This window comes from Cyprinodon variegatus, unplaced genomic scaffold (assembly GCF_000732505.1).
Source record: "Cyprinodon variegatus isolate N-32 unplaced genomic scaffold, C_variegatus-1.0 Scaffold315, whole genome shotgun sequence".
Classification (NCBI taxonomy): domain Eukaryota; kingdom Metazoa; phylum Chordata; class Actinopteri; order Cyprinodontiformes; family Cyprinodontidae; genus Cyprinodon; species Cyprinodon variegatus.
In genome coordinates this window covers 778,697-804,782 of record NW_015150768.1, presented here as the reverse complement: position 1 = coordinate 804,782, position 26,086 = coordinate 778,697, and the positions used below count along the sequence as shown (strand labels likewise).

Sequence of the window (26,086 nt, the reverse complement as noted above, 5' to 3'; positions counted from 1 at the left end):
ATGGACTGCTGGCTGGTTTTCTTTTTGTCTCTGTTCATTGAGAACTGATGACAGATAAATTGTTCTTTTTGTCTGGACCCTTCTCCTTCTCAGAAGCTGTGTCATTTTGTTGGATTCCCAGAGAGGAGCATGATTATAGGTACCTTGTGGAGCATAAAGGCAGAGTTAAGAGAGCTTTTAAATTGAAGGGTGGGGTACTTAATTCGATTAGGTGAGTTGCCATCACAAATGCCTGTTCTTCTGCCTGTCATTATCTCCAAAGCAATGCTGGGATCTGGTTTAGAAAATACTTATTAGATTCGGATCATATTTTTTTCATTCCTCATTTTTTTAGGTGCGCTTATTCTCCTGCATAATGCCTTTCTTTATTTTTTCTCTTTACAGTTGTTTCGCTAAACACAAATCTGAAACTAGATGCATAAAAAGATTTTTCTTTACATCACTGCACAGCTGTAGGAAAACACGTGCAACTCAAGCGTGTTTCAATGGAAACCTCTGTTTTGAGGATGTATTTTTAATTGATTTCTGCTGCATGTTAGTCACTCATAACCACATCCAGCTGGAGGTTATTACAGGTCTCCTCCGGCAGCTTTGAAGCGGAGCTAAAATGTGGCCGTCCATCAATTGAAAATTTTAGTGGCCTATTTTATTTTAAGTGGTTGTTTTAGTTACAAGTTGAGTTTTTGAACAGTTTGTGCTCTGGTCGGTTCATAGTGTACTTTTTAGTTAGTTAACATGAAATTTTGCAAATAATCCTTTAAACCAAACAATAACCAGTTGACATATTTTGTGGAAACCTCTTTTGATATAATTAGAACATTTAGATCATTTTCGATTGATTTTCTTGTTCAAAACTGAAACACAGGGATACTGGTCACAGAGGCATTTCTTAGATTAATAGCCACACTGTATGAACTGAAGCAATTTCCTAAAAAGTTGTAGTCTGGTTAATCTGCTGTGGTAGTGTCACAAAAATAGATGTCTCAAGAAAACTCCTAGAAGAACACTTTTCCTACTGTGAACATGGTATTGGTAGCATCATGGTGTGGGGTTCACTTTCCTCTGATGGAACAGTGAATTTTGTCAACTTTGAGAAGAGTTGAGCCAGCGTCCATAGCTAAATCCGTCAGAAAATGTATTTAAATTTGAAGAAAACTTTGGACATTGCATATTCTTAAACCAATAGATGTAGAAAATGTTTTCAGATTACAATTTGACTGAGTGCTGAGTAACTGCTTCACATTAGGTGTGTTTATATAGATGCAAATAATTGGAATAAAGTGTCAATTGGACCAGAAATATGTCATGTAAACATGTCAGTCAGAATGTTTTGATCTTTGATCTAGAGTAGGATAGGAATGAAATTGTGCACTTACCTTACATCAATGTGACGTACAGTAGAGTGGTTAATTGCTGTGGCTAGCTGCAATCACAGTATTTGAATAAGCATATTTTTCGTGACAAATCAGCCAACCAGTCAAATTAGATCTACTGTGGCTGCTTCTTCTGATTGCTTAAGCCCTTTTAAATGGTACAATCTGATTCTTTTTTTTAATAACTTGAATGTATCTCATTCATTTTGTACAATCATAGATCATAACTATTATTCTCTGTTGAATTGTACAGAATGCTTGATTAAATGTTTGAAAAATCCTTCATGGCTTCAGATTTTTTGATTTTGAAAACTGGCCTTGATGCAGTGCTCTATAAAGGATATTCCCTGTTTTTTGTTTCTTATACATTTAAATTCCTATATATTTTAAATTAGTGGATTTCCTTACCTTATTTGTCCAAAGTTATTCTAATGAGGAGATGGCCCTCTTTGTACAAACTTTTGCTTTTGGGAAGACTTGCTACCGGTGTGTGCCACGATCTTGCTCCTGGCTGCTTGAACAGCTGTTTGTCCTGGGTGGTTTTGGCGTGTGACGGCTGTGGTGCAGGGTCAAACTCCATGTCACATTGTTCTGACCCAGCGTACGCCTGCGGTGGCCTGGTCACAGCCAACAAAACCGGCTTGAGAGTGTGCAAATTGCATGGTTGTGGTCTGAGGGAGGCAAGCGGTGGACCTTGCAAGCGAAATGGTTTGAAGCATGGGTTTTTTTCAACCCATGATCATGGGAATCTATAAATGGGCACATCTCTGTTTAGTGCCTAAATTGGAAAACATAAATTTTGCATTGTCCTGCTGAGTAACCAGTTCCTTCTGAGACAGCAAGAGATGCAAAATAGAAAAAATTATAAAAGAAATGGCTATAATTACACCTTATTTTAGGTGTAGGTATTTTGGAGCTGCTAATACAGTGATTCCAGCATTGGCTGAATTTATAAGCAAACTGCAGAGCTGCTTTTGCTTCCTTGCACCAGCAGGGAGCTTCAAAAACACAAAAATAAATACAGAATTATATACAAATGGGATATATTATAAATTTAGATAAAATAAAGGTTGATAATTATGTGGTTGAGGTAGCAGATATAATTTATTGTATTCTATTGTGTAAATTTTTCCCCTGGAGTCATAATCTATCATTTTAATATAAGAATTAGAGTGGAGATGAAAACATTGCTAAAAATTAAGGGGAAATCAATTTGCTAAACTTCTTTTTAAAGGCCCATAAAACGCTGAATAACTCCATGTATTCACACTCTGTAAACAACACCATGACAATAAATTGAATCCTAACAACTTTCTATCTTTGTGTCTGTTTTCTTCTTTGTAGCGGAACCAGCAGACCTCTTGAAGATTTTAGATTTTCACAATTTACCCGAGGGTGTTACAAAAACGACGGGTTTCTGCTCACATAGGAGGTCAACACAAGGGCCCGATGTGGCGTACAGAGTAACCAAAGACGCCCAGCTCACCGCCCCCACCAAACAGCTTTACCCAGGTGAGTGTCTCTGTCAAGGCTTTGACTCTTATTCATAGTTTAGAGGTAATAATTATTCAGATGCACTAATCTGGAATTTTTTGGCTGATTTTTTATACCACTTTTGGCCAAATGCTCCTAAAGAACATTACATATCAACAATGTTTACTTTGTTAAATCCAAGCAAGATCCAGGTTCAAGGTTCTGACTCACATACATAGAATATAATCAGTTTATTATATTTATACAATAAACCTGGATCTTACAGTGTGCTTTTTTGAAAGAAAACAACTTAGATGTCCAGTTCAAAGCTTTTCAATGAAAATGAGGACTTTTCCCCTAAAAGTCCCACAGCAGATATGTGGGATCCAGCCCTTTAATATTTGATGTCGTAGGAGGAGGCCGGACAGTGGGAATGCAGTGAAAGCAGGGGTGGGAGAGAGGATAGGGGGAGATGGGGTTGCTCCACTTTTCTCTTGTTTTGCTGTGCTGACGTGGCTCTGGGCTGCTGCTCTTTTCTCTTCTTCCTTTCCCTTGCCTGTCTTTTACCCCCTCAAGCATTATAATTTCTTTTCCCTATCATTTCTCCAAGCCTGCTGCTGCCCCGCAGTGTTTTGTTCCTTTCTGTTTTTATCTCATTTCCATCGTGTGATCCTTGCTGAACTCCAGAGAAGCCACTGCGGTGAGACTGAGCTTAGTTTCGATAAAACCCAGATTGGACGACATCCTCAATGACGGTTCTGTCAGAGGCTAAGCTGGTCTTTTCAATTGCTGCCGACTCTTTCTTTGTGCCTTAAATTGAGCCACGAGGCTTCTGTGGCTTGCATGCACTTACACGCTCTCCAATCAAACAAATGCCTTTTTACTTTGATGCTCAATGACAGCGCAGCCCCTTATGAGTCTTTGTTTAGACACACATTGCTATAATTACACATGTGCTGCTTTGGATGATCCGAAATAACAGTCCACATAAAACAAACCAACTGAAGGGGGTTATATCAGGCACCTCATTGTCTTTAGGTGCAAACACACTAACCAGCTGTCTGTGGCTTGAGAGATTTAAAATCCAGCCCCCACATTTGTGAAGCTGCTCCTGTCTCGCCTCTCTGATGACAATATTCGCTAATATATTCCAGAATGCAACAACAAGACTGACATCACCTTATTATCCCCTCTTATTGGTAGTTATTATTTTGGCTCACAGTACTGTTTGCTTTAATAATCTGCACAGCATCCTTTTCCTATGAAACATTACAGAAAAAGTCACAGACAGAGCAGTAAAAGAAGAAAGATGTGAAAATATGGTTCTTTAGTTCTGATTATAGAATAGGAACCACAGCAGCTCTGATTGGGAACACTGGCCTGTGACCCAGTAACCACAGACAGTCTGCGATGATGTGTTGGAAAGGAGCAAGCACAGACATGCAATCATTAGGCAAACATGTGGAAGAGATGAATCATCTAAAAACCACTGAGGCTTTATAAACACTGGAGCCTTTTCTTACCTTTATTACCTCAATCACTGGTGGCAGAAAAGGAAGTGTCTGGAGAAAATGGATAATAGCCAACTAACAGCTGCTCTTGGCTTTTCTTTGAATCATATTAGTGGTAATTTAGCATTTGTTCAGATTCGGTCAAAACTCCCAAAAGACTGTACCAATAATCTTAAATTAGGGTCATAAAAGGCAGGATTAAATCCTTCAATTGATAGGAATCTTGACATGGTTTTGCTGGTTTTAAATGGAGTGATATTTAATAATATGATAAGTAATTTCTTCAGATAAAGCTAATCACTTAACCTAAATTAAGTGCATTTATAGATCTTATCCTTAGTAAGTTAGTAAATAATTGCTCAGCTATTAGCAATAAGCAATTTGTATGAATTATTAGTGTTGGCCAATGTTTATTTCTGTATTGTTTCCATTTCTGTACGCGTTTTCCAAAGTTGAGGGAGGAAGCTGGTCATGTCGTGATTGTTTAAGCATTGTTTAACAGTGATAGTGATGCAAGGCAGGATTGTAGACTGTCAAGTTAAAGTACAGGTAATGGGTAAGAAAAAAAAGATAATATAGCTAAATATTAGTTATATAAATGTTCATATCGATGTTGACCCAAAACTTTTTTTTGTTTTACAAAATGTATTGGGATCAATAGTGCAAGATTTACTATTTCTGAAGTAAATACAGCTTGATAATAAAGTTCATAGTGAGTCTTTCTACTGCAGTCATCCGTTTTAGGGTGTTTTGGTTGAATGCAACAGATTTTTTTAAGAAGATAGTAAAACATCCAGCCACAATCATTAAAAACAAAACAAAGAACCAAAGACATTGTTCTTGAAATTCCATTTTGGTTAAACTGTTGTTCTGGTGGGAATAACAATGTTACCCAGTTACTGGGTAAGCCGCTTTAACTCTATATTACTGTATTTTTGCAACAAACCCAAGCCAGCATGAATTCCAAAGTGACTTTCTGTCCAATTATGGAGAAACCAGTTTGATCCAGAAGAAAATATCATGTCCTTCCTACAGAGTTCTGTCCTATTGAGAGATCTCAGTCCAATTTCCAGTTTAATCAGAGTTATAATGCAACGCACATGTGCTGTTATGTCACTTGGTAAAAGGGACTAGTGGATTATATCCACAGCAAGTAGGAGACAACAATAGAAATGAACCAAACTCTTCAAACTTAAGAGAGTCCCAAAAGAGCAATGGTCTCTGTGGGCAGTCTTCAGCCAAAAGTGGCTAGAATTGGAGGGAAAGGCTGCAATCAAATTGAAAACTGAAAAACATATCCAAATTCTGTCCCAGAAATGATGCCATTTCAAGATTATAAAGATTAGAGTTTTTGATTCTTCTCTGGATTAAACCAATTAAAGGTATAGTGGAGGATGTTCTTTTTCCAGGCGGGTCATCAAAATAATTGGTCCTCCTAAGTGTCAATCATTCTGGTGATATGTTTACATAAGGCCATCCTACGTACTCATCCCCGTTTTCTTTTAATGCTGGTGAGTCTGACATAGTGGAAAAATTGTAAATCTTCTTTTGGAAAGTAAGCTTGTATGAGCGATGCAAACAGCACCTTTTAAACAGAGTGTGCACGAGGAGAAATGGGCCCGTGCACGCTCTCACACACGTTTAATAGGCGTTTGCTCTCAGGAGCATGTGCATTTTTTTTTGTAAGTAGAGAGGGCTGGTCTTTTAAAACATTCGAGACAATCCTCCACAATACCTTTAAGAGAAGCTTGGTAATATTCTGGTGAAGATTCTCAGTCATCCAAGTCATAGTCATTCCAATAAAATGACTATGGGTTCAATTTGCATGTTTTCTAAGCCATGACAAGGCTTTTGTTGGGCTACACTAGAAAGCCTGGAGATCCTGGAAAGCGAAACGTATTCAAACTTGGAGAAAAAAGTTTGGTGGTTTTGTTTTTAGCTTTTTCTTAAGCTTTGTAATAGTTTTTTCTCTCCTTGAATTATTATTTTTTGAAGATAAACATCAAATTTGCTGCTTACATCTTGATAAGAAATTGTATTCATGCCATCATGTCCGGTATAACCTTTTTAGGACACTCAGTGAAATACTTTGAAAACCTAAATTTCAGGCCAATAGTTTCATTTGAAAACAGGACAAGACCTTATTACCATTGTAACATTCAAAAACTATAGATATTTTGATAGCAAAAATGAATGTCAATGCAATAACAAATGCCAACTTGCCAGAATATACTAAGAAAAATAACAAAAGTACTTCTATAAGAAATCCATGAAAAACACTCTCAGAGTGAAAGAACAATGTTTGGTACAGCATAACCTTTGAGGCATTAATGCTAATACTGGCACCTACGTTTTTCTTAGTTTATAAACATAAATGTAATTGTCAAATAGGCTTATTAACTTTTCAACTTTACTTTTTAACTTTTCATTTCACTTTTTACTTTTTTTTCTTGACTTGTTAACTTTTTTTCCAACTTAATTTACAGTAGGTAAAATATCATTCAAGGGCTCATCTAATTCAAATGCCAAAAAAAGATGTACAGCCATGTAGCAGTATCTTTGCTGAATGGCTGGATATAGATCTTGTGCTTCTAGACCTCACTTAGGGATGGGGGTACTCCATTTGTAAGGGGTATGCAAGTGATCAAAAACGCTAACTTGCCCTATATAGGGTTAATAGTTTTAGTTTTTATTTTACAGCATAGTTAACAAAATCCCCCTGAACGCCTTAAAATAAGTCTATATAAACCCCCGATGACCCCAGAGGCTTTTTTTTTCATAGTTCTCTAACAGTATGTGCTTCAATTTTTGTCCTTCATCCTCCTTATTGTGCATGCTAGAAAGAAACATTGCTTCCAGCTCTTTAGATTAAATGATAAATTCCATTATAGATTTGGGTAAATTTAGACAAATCTGTATTTTCTATGTATTTTATTGTAGCTGTTTTGCAACTTAAAGCACACAAAAACCTGAAATAAATTGTCCTCAATGCAGATAGATAGCTACGGTATAACCCAGAGAAAAATAAAATCATTGTCTAAAAGATGATATTTCTAGATACTCTGATGAAGTTGAAAAAGTAAGATATTCAAATAAATGTAACAAATGCTTCACTTACATTTTCTAATTCTTCTTTTATACATCTTTAAAATGGGTGCCAATGTGCATGCTTCAACTCTTACTGCTCCAAAATCCAGGACCACTGAAAAACTGATGATTCATGCATAGATAGAAATGTTTACAGGGGCAAGGGAATAATCTAATTACAGCATTTTGGACTTTCCACCTCATTAAATTGCTTTTAAACACACAAACTGATGGCAGAACTCATAAGAAAAAGTGCCAATAGGAGGAATTCTAACTCTATTAAGTTTTACATATTGTACTTTGCAAAAGAAGGAAATTTAATTTGGTTATTCCCTTCATGGAAAATATATCAGATTATTCCTATGTGCCTGCTTTAGAAGTCTGGGTTTCTCTTCTTGGGTTTCTGCTTTTTCCTAATCTTCGTTGGCCCTGAACTGCTGGGTGGTGATGCCAGTGTAAACTCTCCGAACCTTTGGCACATTACTACCGTATGTCAGCAGAAGGCAGAGAATCGTTACCACTAGTTTAAAATAGATGCATTCAAAGAAAAAAAATACAAAGAAAAAAAATACTCCTGTGTTTGACAACCCGTTATTTTCTGAGAACAAGGAATCATTTATTTTAAATTTTTTTGTTTTCTGTGCTTCTTGACTATTATCTATATTTCATTGGAGGTCATTGCAGGACATTGGGTATTTAATGCAATGAAATGGAGATTTGGGCGGGGCTAAAACACAGAAGCCATAATAAGGAAAAATAATTTTTGCTTATTATGGCTCCTTTTTGCTTAAATTGACTTTGCTTCTTTTTTTTTCACTATGCAGGAACAAGAAGAATTATGTAAAGTTTTGCTTTATCATGTTTTTGTTTATGAGGACATCATTAAAACTATTCAGTGCTACATTAGAGCATGCAAACTTTGGTTTGGAGACATTACTTTAAAACAAGATGTAGACCCACAGCTGGTTTGTAATTGTCCCTCTTGCATAATTGGATGGAATAACATAGACCAGACTACGCTTCAACATTGGGCATAAATCAAAAATATCTGCGACAAGCTCACTGCGACCCACTGCTGTGGGAGCATAACCAGCCCTTTAGTTGTTACTTCAATCTTTTCACCATTTTAGATTTTTCCTCTAATCTTTGTCTTCCCTTTTTAAGACTCAGCCTTTCTAAACCCAATTCAACATCTGCCAGTTAAAGCAATGCTTCTCATAAGAAACCAAACAGAATTCCAGAGCGAGGATGCTGCCAAGGCATGTGTTGTCCACATGATGCGATCTGAGGGTTATTGTAGAGATGAGAGAAAAAGGCAGGAAGACGAGGCAGTAAGCAAACAGACACCTAGTTACTAACAAGTAAAGGAAGAGAGAAGATATGAAGGGGAACATAAAGAAGGCAGACATATACTAATTTGACTCTAAGAACTTCTCTTCCTTAATCTAAATAGAGGTTTACTCACCCCAATTTCCTTGAGCCACCATTTTTCTCCACATAATTTACTATGAGCAACCCATCAGTAGTGATTGCAATTTAACATTCCCTAACTAATCCCAAGTAATTTTGTAAATAATGGCATTAAACAAATCTTTGATGGCGTTTCAACAGTATTTCATCCCTAAACCCTACTTCTCTCTTCTGCTTATTTGGAAACCACAGAAGACATTTATAGAGATCTAGTGGTCTCTTTGCTTATGTTACACTTAGTCCACAACACAGCGTCTTCATAACAGTCATGACTTTAATCACTTTTTCAGGATAAACATGAAACATTTGTAGGGATGTAGCACTGCATTGAGCATATATGCTTGCAAATGCATGACACAAGATTATGGTAACTGGCCAGAGGCGAGGCCGCCATACAGTTGGCGACAGCAGGACACACCTTGTCCCTCTCCAAGGACACACCTTGGAGAGGGACGAGGCGGGGTTTCAACCAACTCAATGGTTACAGGGTTAACCTCAACCTCCTGAGCTTTTAGCAGTTTAATTATAGCTAACCTTTATTTAGTTTTCATAAATAAGGTTTTTAAAAAAAATCAAAAGCTGTTTATTTAAACAATCTTATATCAGCGTAGAACTTTCTAGTCTCAATTTAACTGGTTTGTTTCACCACTGTTTTTCATGCTTAACTATTTCTACCATATCTTGAAGAAAATCATCTCTTTTTGTTTTTGATTTTTTCAGAAGCTTAAAATAACAGTATTTTATATTTTATTTTTTACATAACTGATTGCCAACAGGGGGTACTCGTCCCCCTAGTGGTCTGCCAGTGCATTGCAAAGGGTACATAAAAATATTTTACTTCTCAGGTAATAAAATGAAATAGGGCTGGGATCTAATAAACTTTGTGAGGACGCAACTAAAAAATAAAACACACTTTTTTCAACCAAATAGTAAGTTTTTCTTATATTTTTGAATTCATCTTCAGGTTTGACTCACATCAAAACCAAGTAGAGTAAAAGACTGGATGTAGAGAACGGTATTAGCTGTTTTTAGCTTATTAAAGCAGCTCAGGTGTCATGAATGTTAAAAAACAAAGTAAAACTAATTAAGTCTGACTATAATTTTTGTTCAGTATTTTATTCCCAGTTCTTCAAGTTTAAATGTGATTATAAGGGAGTTACTCAGAGGAGCTGAGCTTTTTTTTTTTGGAATTTATATGGATTCCTTACTAACTTCCAGGCAACATATTTATGTTGCTTTTTTTTTATTTGAGTTGGAAAGAATAAAATGCCAAAAGATTAAATGCTCAAGTTAAAAAGATGAAATATAATAGTATTTATTTTACGTACTTACAAAATGCCCAAAGGGGTAAAAAGGTTGTGAAACACTGCTATAGATTTTCAAACTTTTACTCTTTAAAAGGGGTGAAATATCCCTTTAACTCCATGAGTTACCAGCTAACTAGTTACTAGTTGTGATGTTTTCACATTCACAGTGTGTGACCCCCCCCCCGCATTCTAAAAATACTGACAAAAAACAATATAAAATTCTTTAAAAGTGTCTGCAGCACTTTTATACCCGTATTGTCGAATTGTCCATGCAGATCTCTCAGTACTTTTGAACATCAGAACAACTTCCCCTCTTCCTTCGAAATAAGGGTGTCAAACAGCTCTTTACTAAAATGCTTGAGTCTTATTTGATGACATGGAGTCACATCCGGACAGCAGCTGGATGGTGGCCATTTCTTTTAAAATAGACTCTAATCTATTTAAAGCTAAAAAAAAATTTGAATCTACAGTACGACACTGGAGGCAGTTCTTTCCCCTGAAAGTTGAGAGTTTTTCCTCACTGTAGCTTCTGATTGCACCCTACCAGGAGAGAATTTGTCTGGCAGACATAACTCCATACTTTGGCAGAAATGAGGAAATAGTTGAGTCTCCACATTGGAACTATGCAGATGGAGGCTAACGGATCGCTTTCATATCTTCTATGTGATCACATACCGATAGGCTGTTGGTATTTCCATTTCTAAATATTTGCCTTTATAATAATGTGGAGTGTCCATGTCTGTTGGATACATCATCTTGGGATGGGAGGAAAAAGTGAGGAGGAAGAGTTTGAAGGATAGTTTCTTAAAGTCTCCCAGGATCAGATGTTTTTGTCATTAACTCTCTTCATCCTGTGTTGTACTGGAAATAATCCACTTTGTATTTCTCTTTCTGCACTTTTTTCCCCCCTTTAACCAGGATCTGGTCTGCCAGCAGCCCTTCTCACATTAATCCTATCCTGTTGCACACTTGGCACACTTCACATCACTGTTGTTTCCTTTTGCTCCTCAAAGCCAATCGTAATAGTTACTCACTTTCAACCGATCTGTCCATTTAAATAGCAATAACAATATTATGCATCCTCATGACACTAAATCTGTCTACTGACATAATACTACAATTGCTTTTCAAGCCAGAAGCTGTATTGCAACCCTCTCATGATGAGGAGTTTTTTTCTGCAACTCGTAACTCTCTAAAAACTCTTTCTTTTTGTTTAACCCCATACCTTATCTCTCAGGTGATGCTTTCCCTGAGGATTTCTCCATCTTGGCCACAGTAAAGCCCAACAAGGGCAGCCAGTCCTTCCTGCTGTCCGTATACAATGAACAGGGCATCCAGCAGCTCGGACTGGAAGTAGGACGATCCCCTGTATTCCTCTACGAGGACCATACTGGTAAACCCAGCCCTGAGGACTACCCGCTTTTCAGAGGAGTCAACCTGGCCGACGGAAAGTAAGTGCATTAATGTGTTGATCTTTTATAGCAAAAAAATAAAAAATATTAGGCTTCTTATTTTATGTAAACTATGCAAAACATGCTTTTCATCTAGAACTGAAACAGTCAATCGGATTAATAATGATTAATTGATTAATGGAATATTCGTCAAGTAATTTAGTAACCAATTAACCATTAACTGAAGTATAGACACTCTACATGTCTTTAGCTGACAGAGTGATCCACATAGAGCAGTTATTAAACCAAGATTGTAAAAAAATATATAAACATTTTGCATTTAAGTAAAAAAAAGAAAAACTTCGTCTGTCATTATGCTCTATCCCAAACTCATCAAGTGGAAATATATGAGTTACACCTGGTTTGATATTGTAAAGTTTTCTTTAGGGAGCCTTTTGCTATCCGATTATTAATCAATTAATCGAAAAACTAATCAACAGATTAATCGATGAGCAAAATAATCAGTAGTTGCAGCTATAGTTTCTACTGAGCTGATGTTATTAAATGTTAAATGTTGGTACAGAAAAAAAACGTTTAGAGATTTAAACACTTAAAGGTTGTTGAGAATTTTTTAAAAGACTTCACTTTGAAAAAAATGGCGCATGAAAGAGCATGCATGAGCCCATTTCTCCTTGTGCACGCCCTGTTTAAAATGTGCTGTTCTCATAGCTTATAAAAGCTTACTGTGTCCATATGCAGCAGGGACTATATAGTGGTCTGTATAACAAACTCAGTTAACTGCCCGTTCGGAGACATGATCCCTGCTTTTTGCCCCATTGGTCACGTAACTCCTCCACCGTGCAGTGCCTGCGCCATCTTTGTTATTAGTCAGCGCTGTTGGGTGGCGACAGCGGGCCGCTGTGACAGCAACTCCCATAATGCTTTGAGAGGAGAGCCATCTGCGCAAAGCATTCTGGAATATATCGGTCTTTTTTGAGGCCATTCTTTTCTTTGTAGACACTTTTCTTTTCCATTTTTAAAGAACCGCGGTGAGAAAGGTGAGCTTCAATGACTGTTTGAAACCGTAGCTCACCACAAATATGTGGCTGAAAATTTGCATCCTCAAAAAAAAGATAGCTAACGGGGCGAGCATGCAGGACAGCCTTACGTTAACATATCGCCCGAATGATTGACACTTATTTAGATTATCCACTGGAAATAAAAGATCGTTCTTTATACCTTTAGTGAATTGTGTAACCATATGATTTAACAGGCCTTTTGGACATTAATTATCCCTGACTTGAGGTGAAAGAAAATATAAATACAGACCTTTTTAAAACATTTTTCAACCACCTCAGTCAGTGGTTTCCATAGTTAGCACAGTTACAGTAGTTTCACCAACTGCTGTCCAATGAATGCAAGGTTGTACAATGTGTACATAGGAGCTTTGCAGAACGGCTCGCTGAGGTTGAAGTTGAACAGCTTGAGTACCGAAATCAAACAATATGACTTTAATATTTTCTAAATAAATATGAAGAACGACCTTATTTTCAGCTCTGATGCTAGTAATGGATTGGTTCTGCTCCTATTGATTGTTTCTTTCTCTTCATTCAGAACCTTGTATATTTTGCTTTGTGGCATTGTTTCCAAGGTGTTTTTATGTCTCACTTGTTATTATGTCATTTGTATTTCTTATATTCATTTTTTCTTTTTAATCATTGCATGACTTGTACCCATTTTAACGGGCTTTGCAGTAAACCTTTTGTGTTTCAATGGCAGACAGACAAGTATACTCCTCTAAGTGTGTTGATTAACATTACCTCCCATTGGCAGGTGGCATCGAGTGGCCATCAGTGTGCACAAGCAGACCATCACCCTCTTTCTGGACTGTAAAAAGAAGACCACCCAGAAGCTGCTCCGAAGCCCCAACCCCATCATTGATACCAAAGGAATTATAGTGTTTGGAACTAGAATACTTGATGAAGAAGTCTTTGAGGTAGGTCATATGCTCTCTCTCCTACTCTGGACTATTTTGAGTCGAGCTGTAGCTGCTTTCGCACCGTATGTATTTATAAATTTGGATATGCACATAAAATTGTGAAAGCTTAAGAATGGCTGTATTGTTCGGTGAAGCACATTTACAAACTGAGTTCTTGTTTTAACTTTGATTTGGCCTCTTTTCGTAAGATAGATAAAAGCCAAGTGCAATCTCTATTTTCCCATCAATAGAGACATATGTGGCTGTGGGCTGAGCATCGGTCAACCCCAGTGCCTATCCCTCCTTACATGCTGCATAAAAGGAGTGATTGTGGTGCTGGCCACATCCTCTTGAAGATGTGCAGATTGGGCCCACAAGAACCCCACCAACCTCTGCCACACACTCATACTCAGGCACTCAGAATCACAAATCACACTTAATTTTAGGTTTCCTTATGTTCCGCAGAGTCCACAAATGAGCTCTGTTACCAGTAATTCTGCTCAGTTTCCAAATGTGCTGCGTATGTTTGCTGCTAAGATGTCTTCAGGCTTCCAACTCCATGTGGCTGCTCACTCTCCACACTATTAGTTATCTGTTGGAGGTTTCCCGTCCGGACAAGCTGCAGCATTTTTAACATGCAGATACATGCTTTTGATTCTTTAAAGCTTTCTTTGGGCTTATAGAATCTTTGAAGAGGATATATTAGTTTTGTTATATTGTAACTATCTGACAAGAAGCCTTTTGGCGATTATTTTACAGTGAATTAACCTGCTATGGCTTAAATCATGTTTTTTTTTTTTTTTTTGTAAACCAGCTTTTGTGCTGGGTATTTAAGCGTGACCCCTGTGCAGGACGTGCTCGCACACCAAAAATACAGCGAGTACAAGTGTTGTCTTTGTCCCTTCAGAGTTGCGCTTGTTTAAAGGGAGATTAGTCCATGAAGTTGAGGCCCTCAATAATAATTAGTAACAGAAACAGACTGATGTGACTGATGCTGAGCCAGCTGACCTTTGACCTTGCTGCTGCATAGCAAAGGCACACAGAAAGAAGGAAATATGACATCATCTCCCTCTACAGTACTTAGAGTTCATCGGTCAGTCTATAGGAGGCACTGATATATAGTGGGATCTGAAGCCCAGGGGGACATTTCTTTGCTATTACAGCAAGCCTTCAAAGCTCTGCTTTGTAATTTAAAAGTTGGACATGCATTTAGATTAATCTCTTCTGAGTTAATACTTTGAAGAACCATATTTCACTTCATTTACAGCTGCAAATGCTTTAGTTCTTCTTTTGTAACCTCTGCATAGCTAGAGACTATGTCTACCCATTTCTCTTTGCAGAATAACCCAGGTTCAGTCAGACTGGATTGAGAGTGTCTGCAGACATCACTTTTTAGTTTTTTTCAGAGGGACTTTGGGCTGGGTTATTCATAAAAAATTTTTTTAAGCTGAACCATTATATTTCATCTCCGGCTGTAGGATAACATTTTATTTAGATGCATCCATCTACTGTATCTTTGACTAGGTTTTCTGTCTCCACTGAAGAAAACAGGATCCTCACAGTATTATGTTCAAAATATTTGGCTGTGAGGATTGTTTGTTAAGGGAAGTGTGCTATATTGTCTTCTTCCACGTGCCATTTTTCATTACAGCCAAAAAGTACCATTTGGTCTCATGTGAGCAGTACACCTTCCTCCTTCAATATCCTAGAATAAACAGGTTCCGATAGTGGATCACTCATTATTAGAAGTTATTTTTTCCACAGGATCATGTACACTTTTAGTTTTTAAAGAGTTTTATTTAGTCAGATTGAGGACTTATAAGAATGGATTTTAAAGGCAGCAGACTTCTTGTTTAGGTGGGCATTCATGTTATGGTTGGTTTTAAGTTATTTTTTAATTTGTCCAACAAAAGGCGGATGTTTTAGGCTGTCTTTGACCTGCTTGGTGCTTTTATGTTGTTTCTTTCCTGATGTTCTCCGGAAAAAAAAAAATCTATAGTTTTGCTAATAGACTTTAAGTGAAGCAGGAAGCACATTCTCGGCATTACACGTATTATATTTTAGGTATTTTATTATTAAAACTGAAATTACTTATAAAATAATAACATATTCATATATTTTTCTCATGTACTTATGTATACCTTTGCTGATTTTAATCATCATTGACTGCTACTGTTATTAGGGAGCAGTTTACGTCAGCTTTTTGTATATTTATGCTTTGCCAGTTACGAAATTCTTGACTTGAGACCGGAGTTTCAGAGAAATATCTCAGCCAGCCATCAGCCAGCGTTGCAGCAACAGCTCGGCAGCAACTGTGGGAGCAGACAGATTGTTTGGAAGAGATGTTTAAAAGCCTCCTGCTGTGCGTCTGTCAGTCGGGAGACATGACAGGCTCCAGTGCGTTCAGAAACTGGAAAAATATGCCACATAGTTTCCAAATTATCCTCAGGCTGCTCTGCCTTTTTTCCCATTACTCCAATCCCCCCTTGGTAGTTTAGCCTGATAGCGTGTTGACTTTTTGCCAGATTAAGAAATCACTAAGACAGAAATGGTTAAGATTTTGTTGTTTAAAATTAAAATAATGTTATTGTCTTTTGATGAGGAGAACAAAAAAAAGCCAAAAAAAAGGATAATTTCTACTTTCCTGTAAATACTGTTCTAAAGACAGAGATATGATCTGTTCCTTCACACCATTAAGTAACAGTGAATGGTATGATTTAACTGCTTGTCAAGCTTTTTACTGCAGGCTGTGCTTTTTTTCCTGATATACAGCAGTCAGGGGATAAGTAGCACTTTTACGCTGAGGTGGTTTTGTGGTTTGGTCTCTAACAAGGTTATTGTGGCAGCAGAAAGACTGTCTATCTACTGCTAGTACTGTATGTTCTTTTTTTTCAATAGCAGCTTACATAAGAAGTCTGTGCTTGTGATTGTGCCAGTGGAAGATGATTTAATTGGTATCGAAGTGTTTACAGGAGAAGGCTGCTATTTTACACTACAACTACAAACTTTAATGCATCTTAATGGGTCTTTAGGATGATAAACTAACACAATCATAGCTCAGGAGGAGCAATGAGGCTCTTAGGTTGGAAAATGTATGATCTTTATAGAAGTGTTGATAATAGGCAGCTAATTAGTTTAATTTGCTGTTTTTTGCCGAATTGGATACAGCAGACTTGTGGAAGAGGTCCCTCCTGTCTCCTCTTGTTTCATATTGACAAACTTATGACACTATAAACTATAAAATATAACTATACGATACACTGGGCATCATGTTGAACACACTGTCTACAAGTAGAAGCAAGGTAGTGGCAGCATCATGAGGTGGGGAAGCTTTCTTTTGCAAAGATAGGGAAAACAGTCGAAGTTGATGAATAAGGCTAAATGCATTGCTATCTTTTAGGAAAGAATTAAGTAGTCTCATAAAAAATTAAAAGTAAGGTCAAAGGTTACCTTCCAGGAATAATGTAACCTTAACCATGTGGCAGTACCTGTAATGGAACTTATCATAGGAGATCAGATAATGTTCACTCGTTACATAACCTTTTCAAATTACAGACAGATATCTGGAATCTGTGATGAGAGTTAGAAATTGAAAATAGATGGTCAAAACCATTTTTAAGCAGTCTAAATGAGGATGAGAATTAGAAAACATTTCTGTCTGCTTATGTGCAAAGCTAGTACTGTACCAACAAAATGTCCTGGACTAATGATTGAGTCAGACATATTAATAAAGATATGGATCATATTTTGAACAGTCTTGCTCTCTCTGTCATAACCCTGCTTTAAACTTCTCCCCATGTCCAACTTTAGTCTCCATTATAAGTCTTATAATTTCTAAAAGTTTGTGGCGGCAGGCTGCATATTTTGGCTTTTCTTGTGTTTTTGTTGTTTAATAATGAGGCCTGGATATGCATCAAAGAAAATCTGTGATAGTAAAGCCCATTATTGGGTCCTTGGTGGACTTCTGCAGAAAACCTGTGGTTGATCTGGGGTGGGGGGTGGAGCTAAATTGGGACCCATGGGCTGCTTTACTTCACCTAGAGGTAATTCTTAGGGCATATTTGATCTATCAAATATTGAGCTGCGTGGACATGACAGCTCTTCTCAGGCCTCCATCCTCAATCTTTAGAACCTTGGCAATAAAATACAGTAAACTCATTTAGAGTACATCTAAAGCTGGAGAAGATTCTCATGTCAGTAAAACTGCATGAACTGTTTAGGAAGGAAAGCAACAGAAAAGATGAAATCGTGGATTCAGTTAGAGGTGCCAAAAACTTTGGGTCATCCATGGAAAGAATGAGGAGGTCTCCCCGCTGATTTAAGTCCTGGCACGGCAAGCGTGCCACATGACATCATCCAAAGGTTTCCTTTATATCTTTTGATTGGCTGTTTCATTATCTGTGAGTCATGTACTGAGAAATATACTTAAACCGAATGTTGTGGAATGAAGGATGAGGTTAAAATAATAAGTGAGATAAAGCCATATTAAAAGAGCAGTGAAGCAGTCCAACGGGGGACCTTTGGGTTGAGGCAACTTGTGGGGCTCCACAGTGCAGCAGGAGCCAGGAAAAAGTAGTAAAAATGTGCAACACATGAGCTTGATGCTCGTAATAAACTTTTATATCGCATTAGCCAGATGAGCTGCACATCTCGTTTCCTCATCTGTACTTCAGGACTTTTTAAAAATTTTTTTGCTAATAATCCAACTAACATTTTTGTACTTAGTTTGCTTGAGGTATTCATTTAAAAATAAAATCTTAATGTTAGACTTTCTAAGATAAAGAAATATTTCAGTTTCTTTATGGTAATGTTTTGTAGTTGGCTTCATGGCATTTTTCTGGCTTCCAGTGCTTTTCCTTAATTGTAGTTGCACTTTTTCCAAAGTTAAACTTCAGATTTATGTGGTACAAAGCCTGCTGGGGGTCATTTATCCACAGTAACAGTTAGCTCACTGTGTAATGCATATATAATTGCCCCCTCCTGGAGCTCCCTGTAGGGACCTGGAAATGTCATGCCTTGATTGAGAGTTCATTACTAGGTTCAGAGCAAAATCGTGGCCGTTATTTGAGATCCTGTTTCGATAAAGAGAAAAAAAAGTATTCATTTGTACTGCAGTTCCACATTGTTTACATGTAAATAATTGATAACATCGTGACTTTCTAGGTGGCATTAAATAAGTTTCCATTTTGCACCAAGACAGTTCATTCTACCAAGGCCAGAACCATGTATTTGCCTCTAATGAGTTATTTCTGAGCATTTTCCTGCACTCAAAAATTGCATCCTTAATAGTTAGGCTGCTGTTGTCCTAAAATGGCTCTGACATTTAGAAGTATTATATGTAGAAATGTAAAAGCAGATGTCTTGTTTTGTGTTTTTCAGAGATGGCATTTTTAGAAATATGTTTTTTGCCTCTACCAGTAGCAGCTGCTGTTCTTTGAAACAGTTGACGCTTAATTTAAATATATAAATGAACAAAAATAAGATGCAGATGATGCAACAAAACTGGGAATTTGTAATTCATTTACAATATTATGTGTACAACAGGTTAAAATAGCTTTTGTGGAGCACTCTAAAATAAACTACAGAAACTACAACAAGAGTTCACCAGAAGATGACCGTTTTAAATGAAGGATCACTTTGTTTTTATCATCTGAGTTTCATGAGGAAAACCTCCCCTTTTTCTGGCCACCGTCGGTCAAAAACCTTTTAAAGTCTGTTTTGCGAATCATTATCAATCAGCCAGCTTGGACTGGACTGCCTCTGCTCAGTGGAAATGACAGATATAAGTGTGTTAACCAATCAGGGCTCAGCTTTCTCGGTTGCTTCAATGCAGGATGGCTCATGCCTCATTGAGAATTTCAGGCACTGTCCTGCCGCTATACAGTGCAGGGGAGCTTGCATCCCGACAACAGTCTAATGCGCAACATACTCATCATATTAGGCACATTTCAGCACAAATTGAATGCTACTTAATGATTACATTTAGGTAGTTTAAATCTACATTGTGTAATAATTACAGTGATTTACTGACAAAAATTGTATATATTATACATATATATATTATTTATTACCATGTGAAAACTGAAAGTCTCAATCTTTATTTTTGTGTTGCATTCGAAATGTTCTATTTCTAATCATGTAGGCATTATGGAGACAGACATCTTTAATCTGCGGAACCAAAAAGCTGACAAACCATTGACTGTAGATATGACTTAGACTTACAGTAGACTTAGACTTCTGTATTTGTCATTTTGTATGCACAGAGTGCATACAGAACGAAATTGCGTTGCATACAGCTTATGAACATTGCATTGATATTTCAAATGAGATGGAATACCTTTCCAGATTGTTACACATGAGTTATACAAAAAGTGCAGCAGTGGTCAAAGTGTAAACAGTGCAGTGGATAAAAACAGTTTGCAAATTGCAATGGTTCAGTGCAAATAGGCATTTGTGCAAAAATGCGTTATTTCTTTCGGTTGAGAATAGAAATGAGATGAACTGAAAAAGCTAAAGGTTAAACGTTAAACGTTCAGCAGCATTTGATGCCCGATAATGTGCAATAGGTGCAGAGTTTGGTTTGTGGATCAAAGGTTCAACAGTCTGATGGCAGTGGGGAAGAAGCTGTTGCAGAACCTGGTGGATCTGCAGCGGATGCTGCGGAACCTCTTTCCAGAGGGCAGCAGGGACAACAGTCCATGATGGGGGTGTGAGGGGTCTTTGATGATATTACGGGCTCGGGACACACAGCGCTGTGATGAAATGTCCTTAATGGAGGGAGAGGAGCCCCAATGATTCCTTCTGCTGTCCTCACCACCCTCCTCACGTTCTTCCAGTCGGAGGCTCTGCAGCCTCCACACCACAAAGAGAGACAGCTGGTCAGAACGCTCTCTATGGTGCTTCTGTAGAAGGTGGTGAAGATGGGCGGGGGCAGGCGGGCTCTCCTCATCCTCCGCAGGAAGTACAAACGCTTCTGTGCCCTCTTCACCAGAGATGAAGTGTTTACAGTCCAGGTGAGGTTGTCCGTGATGTGCACCCCCAGGAACTATGTGCTGCTGACCACATCTACAGCTGAGCTGTTGATGAGCAGTGGAGCATGGTGGGGCCGGTTCTTCCTAAAGTCGACGATGATCTCCTTGATGATATCACCATTACCCTCGAATTTGAGGGTCGAACTGAGACAGTAATGAGCAAAAGATGGCCGCAATGCACAGAAGAATACTGTTGCTTTCCAGCATTTATATTTATTCAGCTGAGGTAATGAGGACTGACGTTACTTATAGATAATAAATTAATACAATCGCCTAGTCTGTTTATATCACTATGCTAAGAAGCTCACTAAAACATGATGAAGCTGTGGAACAAATAACAGGTTTATTCGCTATCTTAGGCCTATGTAAAATCTATATCTTACATGAAATACTATTTATAAAGTTATCTATATGAGCAAAAGGTGTTGCGGATGTTGCTGAAGCCATTTTGTACCATGACGGCCTCTGTATTGTTGTAGTAGCGGTGTGGGGAGCAGTTCATGTTGCTGCAGTCTGATCTTTAGATGTTACTAAAAATCAAACACTGTAGCTCTCAGTTTACAAATGCATATTTTATGAAATTTACAGGGGGAGGTTTTGCCTCCCTAGTATTTAATGACAAATCGTAAATGGTTTATACGTAAAGAAATTAAATGAATTTAAGTGGCTTAGAAGTACCTCTATTTCGTATAATGATTGTATTGGCTTGTAGGGTGTACAAATTAATACTTAGCCTGAACGCCTTCAGATTAATGTTTTATTCACTATACCCTCGTAGAGATAAATTGGTACATTGGCTGGCTGAGATTTTTCTCGGATATTAGCATTTTTTTCTTGTATGTGTATCAGCTGGTACATGCTTGGTCGTACATGCAGTCGCCGATTCATTTGTGCGTTCAGCAGACATGCTTTGAGATCCTATGTAGCATGCAAGGTCATTCTCTTCATTTACTATCCACTGTGAATGTTCTTTTTATTTTTTTCGTAGATTTCTTTTTTTTATTAAGACTATTATTTGCTATCATTGTTCTATTTTTATCATGTCAATGGAGAAAGAAAAAACAATATCAACTCCAAGAAATGGTTCAATAATATTGGCAGCACAAATCAGTTTTTCGGGTAGACTGTAAAAAATCTTGCATCTGTCGATCTCTAACCGCGTGTAGCTAAATTAGTAGCTGAAATATTAAAAAAAACAAAAAAACATTTCAACTACTTAAGTTATTCGGTATTCGTATATCAGTCCATTTTCCTCCGTACAGAGAGAGCGTCTGCATAGCACACGATTATGTGATGATTTATGTGGCCTTGGTGTAAAATGGAAGAAGCAATACCATTCTTCTTTTATTTTATTGTAAGAAACATGAAGACCCAATCAGGTAAATGAAGGCTTCTCTAGCACAAACTGAGCTGCAGTCAGAAGTCAGGAGTACTATATGTCATTATGTTTTAGCTGATTGGTTCAAATGGTTGCACTTGAAAAATCAGCTAAATAAGAACAAAATAATACAAATGAAGGACAGTTGTTGTTACTATAGGCTCGTTTTGTTTAAGAATGTACAACGTAATGTCATGTCAGGCACATATGCTCAGCGCATGTGAGGTAAATCATAGTCGTGTAATGTAAATAGAGGATAAATAAGAACACATGCCATCTTTTAACATCCATCTGGATCATTTTTAGTCTAAGATCTCGCTATCATGGATCTTCTGATGTTTTGATTCTGATTAATGGTCGTTTAGAAGGATGCGGTTTAGTCATACCATCTGTTAATATTGTATTAGGCACAGCAGTATTTCTTAACTTGCACTCACTAAAATATTATTGATAGTATGATAGTGCCAGTCCTCTAAAATATATCATACTTTTAATGTGTAGTTTTCTTGTTGATAAATTAACGGCAGTGGTGAAGTGATGCATTAGGGCTAAATTATGGAGGCATTCATCCTCTATGCAAGAATTGTAGTTTCTCCCACCTGGAGGGAGGGAAATTTACTGTAATGTTTTTTTCTAACAGACATACCTCTTTTGAGCTAATGATAGTTCATGACAAAGTAATTAAAGAGTCAAAGTGAGTTATTGTTACACTTGCACAATAAACTATTTATGATTTTACACTTGTGAAGCTGCAGTCCTTACAAAAGTGTCCATACCATTTGAAATGTATTTACATCTTTTTACGTTTCAACTACAAACCTTGAAGCATGTTATTAGGGATGAATGTGACAGATTGACACAAATTTGTTCATATTTTTGAAGTGGATGATATTCATTTGGTTGAAGGAGTTTTGCAGATGTGTGCCCCCTTTGGCGACAATTTATAAATACACCATTGTTTTGGTCGGTCGTGGAAAAAGAGAAAAAGAACTGTAGTGTGTCGCTGCAACACACAGGTCTTCTGTTTAGAGGTTTAATCTCATATAGAATAACAAACTTAGAAATATTGAAGTTATTATCAACAGGAAATCTTACCTATTAGCAAAAAGAGGGTAATTTTTAGGTAAAATTATAGCTCCCTCATAGCTAGCTCGATTATTTTTTCTTTTTATTCTCTTGCCTCCAAATTTGCCCTTTTTATGGTGATGGGGTTTGAGGTGTGTTTTGACTTTTCTGTTGTGATCTATCTTCAAAAACACTCTGTTCTCTTACCCCGACGGAGCCTCAGCAAAGTAGCTAGGTGATTGAGAGTGCCCAGCATGTCACAACCACCCGCACCCCTGCAAAATATGGCTCAAATCACTCCCTAATGAACCGCCTAATATAGCCTATTGAGGCATTTGCTGTAAATAGAAGAATCCCTATTTTACATGCCAGGCATTTGTAAGGGGTTCATTTGTGAAAGTAGAATAAGGTATACGATGAAAAATGCGTCCAATACACCTAAGTGTGATTTAATGTCATTATTAAAACCGCTTTTCCTTAAAGGTTGGTTTTCTTAAAAAGAATTCCAACAAAAACACCAGCAACATACAATATGCATAGTGTGCTCTTCAACCTGAAAAAAATCATCACCTCATAGAAACAGAGTGGTGGCAGCATCATGCTGGGGGGATGCTTATGTTCAGCATGGTCACCTCATGGTCACATCTAATGTTAAGACTGATGGTAAAACAGAATTCTGAATGCAATTAATGCCTTTTTCTTAAGTTTAAATTTTATGTTATCCTCTCATATCAAACCACCAATTAATACATTGAGGTTCAGTTCAATGGGTGTTTAGTCAAACCTCTTGTCTGGATTGGTTATGCCTTGCTAACAAAACACACTACTTTCATACAATGTGCTTCAGTAATTCCATGACGGATGGAATTTCCAGTATGGATAATCAGGAGAATTTCCATAACCCATGTCAGATGTTTGTATTTTATCCCCTCCTCCTCTCACCCCCAAATTCTCCATTTTGGTTTCTCCCTTAAACTATGTCAGCAAACCCTAAAGTGTGCCCTCAGCATTTCTAATGTTGATTTCTCAGAATGTCCAAGTAAAACAATTAGAGTCCATGTCTCATGTATGAAGGGGGCTGCTCTGGTTTCCACTTTGCCCAAGAAGTACGGGAAATTCGGAGCATGGCTGCCCGCAGCCCTCAGAGACGTGGGATTAAAATCTTACGCAGCACGGATTTTTTACGGGGGCTTGGACTCCAGATGTAGATTGGGCCAATCTGAACAGAAAAGACAGTAGCTGTGAGGTGAGGGAACGGTTAAAGAGGTGGGTGGTGGACATGGAGGGTGGCAGGCAGACAGCCTTGTTGCTTTTGGCTCTGCCTCTGAGTACCGAGCATTACAGCCTGGATGAGGGGGGGGGATGAAAATGTCCTGTGTGTCTGGTGAAGATTTTAATCAGAGATTTGGACGTACTTTGAACACATGGTTGTATGTTGATGAGTATGGATACAAAAAAATGTCAACCGTATATATCTTGTGTGGGTTGCTTTGTTTCTCTGGCTGGAGGACATCCAGGTGCAGGAACTCCATCGGGGTGGGCTGGCAGTGGCTAAAGTAACCCAGACTCCCTCCTCATTGACTCTTATCCCATCTCCATTCTCTATATCTTCTTGCAAAAGCACAAGCAGAGAATAATGAAAAATAGATGAGTTTTTTTTATCCAATTTTAGCTCCTTTTTTTTTGTCTAAATAGGCATTATCTGCTACCCCATGAGTATACAGAAATAATGAGCGCCGATGTGTGTTGTTTTTACTAAGGTATGCTGCTCTGAGCTTAACGAACTGCAAATATCCTGAAGGTATTAGTCAAGTCAGCAGGGTTTTCTCAAATAAAAATAAGCTTTTTTTAAAAGCCACTTTTGAGGGAGAATAAAAGGCTAGAAAGTATGCATTTGCAGGCGTCTGATTTCTAAACAGTCTGTTCCCTTGTATTTATAATCATGATGCTTTTAAAACTAATATTCCTCTAGCTGCATGCATCATATTCTTGATTTTTCAGAATTGGGAACACTATGAACTCAGTCCACTCTACACCTTGTAGGTCAGGTTCATTGAAGCACATATTTGGCTTTGTGTTCTCTCCTGCCCCCATCTGGACACAACCTAGAAGTCCAACAGGAGTTAAACTGTGGGTGCCATGAAAGCGTCACATATGAGGTTGTTGTTTTTTAGCAGATAAGGATAAAAAGATTATTTATTATGTTTCTTACCCAGCAGTAAGATGGAGCAGCTCAAAAACACCTTTTTTTGTTTTCTAGCACAAATTATGTCAGGTATGGCCATCTTTTTTACCAGAGGCAATGATTTTTTTTGCACCGCAGCCTGACAATAGGAGAACAATGTGCAGAAGTGTCATATTTCAGTGGTTCTCAGGGAGCAGCTTAAGACCTGTTATTGTCTAAAAATTCTGTCTTAAGCACCACTATAACGTGCCATGCAATTCTCCAAAGTAAATAATATCCCTCTCTGTTTTCTAGCTGGTTCCTGCTGCTTTATGGTTCGCACATTTTATTTTAGGTATTTTATCAAACCATTTGATATTTTTATGAGAAGTTATAATAGGACTTTAGAGGCCTTTTTTTACAGTTGAATTTAATGATCAGCTTCATTACATCCTTAATGTCTGACTGTGAATGCACGGAAGTGGCAGCAGGCATTGTAAAGCCCCATTTATACAACAGCAGGAAATGTCTCTTAATGTCTGAATAAACTAAGTTGACCAATCAGCAGCATTTTAAAAATGTATACAAATTATTATCAGCTTTTAATTAGAATACTGGATGGGCTTAAATAACCATTGGCTTTGAAGATGTGTGATGAAAGGTAACATGTGACATGAAGACAGAAAATCAGTGTTGGACTTGGTGGATCAAAACTTTAAAAATAGTTTAAATGTCTCATTTTGTTTTATCTTATGTTAAAGACTTAGACTTAGGACTTAGACTTAGACAACTTTTATTGCCATTTTGTATACACAGGGTGTATACAAAACGAAATTTTGTTTACAGCTTTCATGACAT

General features: G+C 37.5%; 1 protein-coding gene across 1 annotated transcript in view; it reads left to right on the top strand.

The window, feature by feature from the left end:
• LOC107090900 (collagen alpha-1(V) chain-like) overlaps nucleotides 1-26,086 on the top strand; it is a 101,021-nt gene that overhangs the window by 19,526 nt on the left and 55,409 nt on the right. The window contains exons 2-4 of the mRNA XM_015384526.1: nucleotides 2,718-2,885; nucleotides 11,459-11,672; nucleotides 13,446-13,608. Coding sequence (XP_015240012.1) covers nucleotides 2,718-2,885; nucleotides 11,459-11,672; nucleotides 13,446-13,608 — 545 coding nt within the window. The remainder of the gene's footprint in view (nucleotides 1-2,717; nucleotides 2,886-11,458; nucleotides 11,673-13,445; nucleotides 13,609-26,086) is intronic.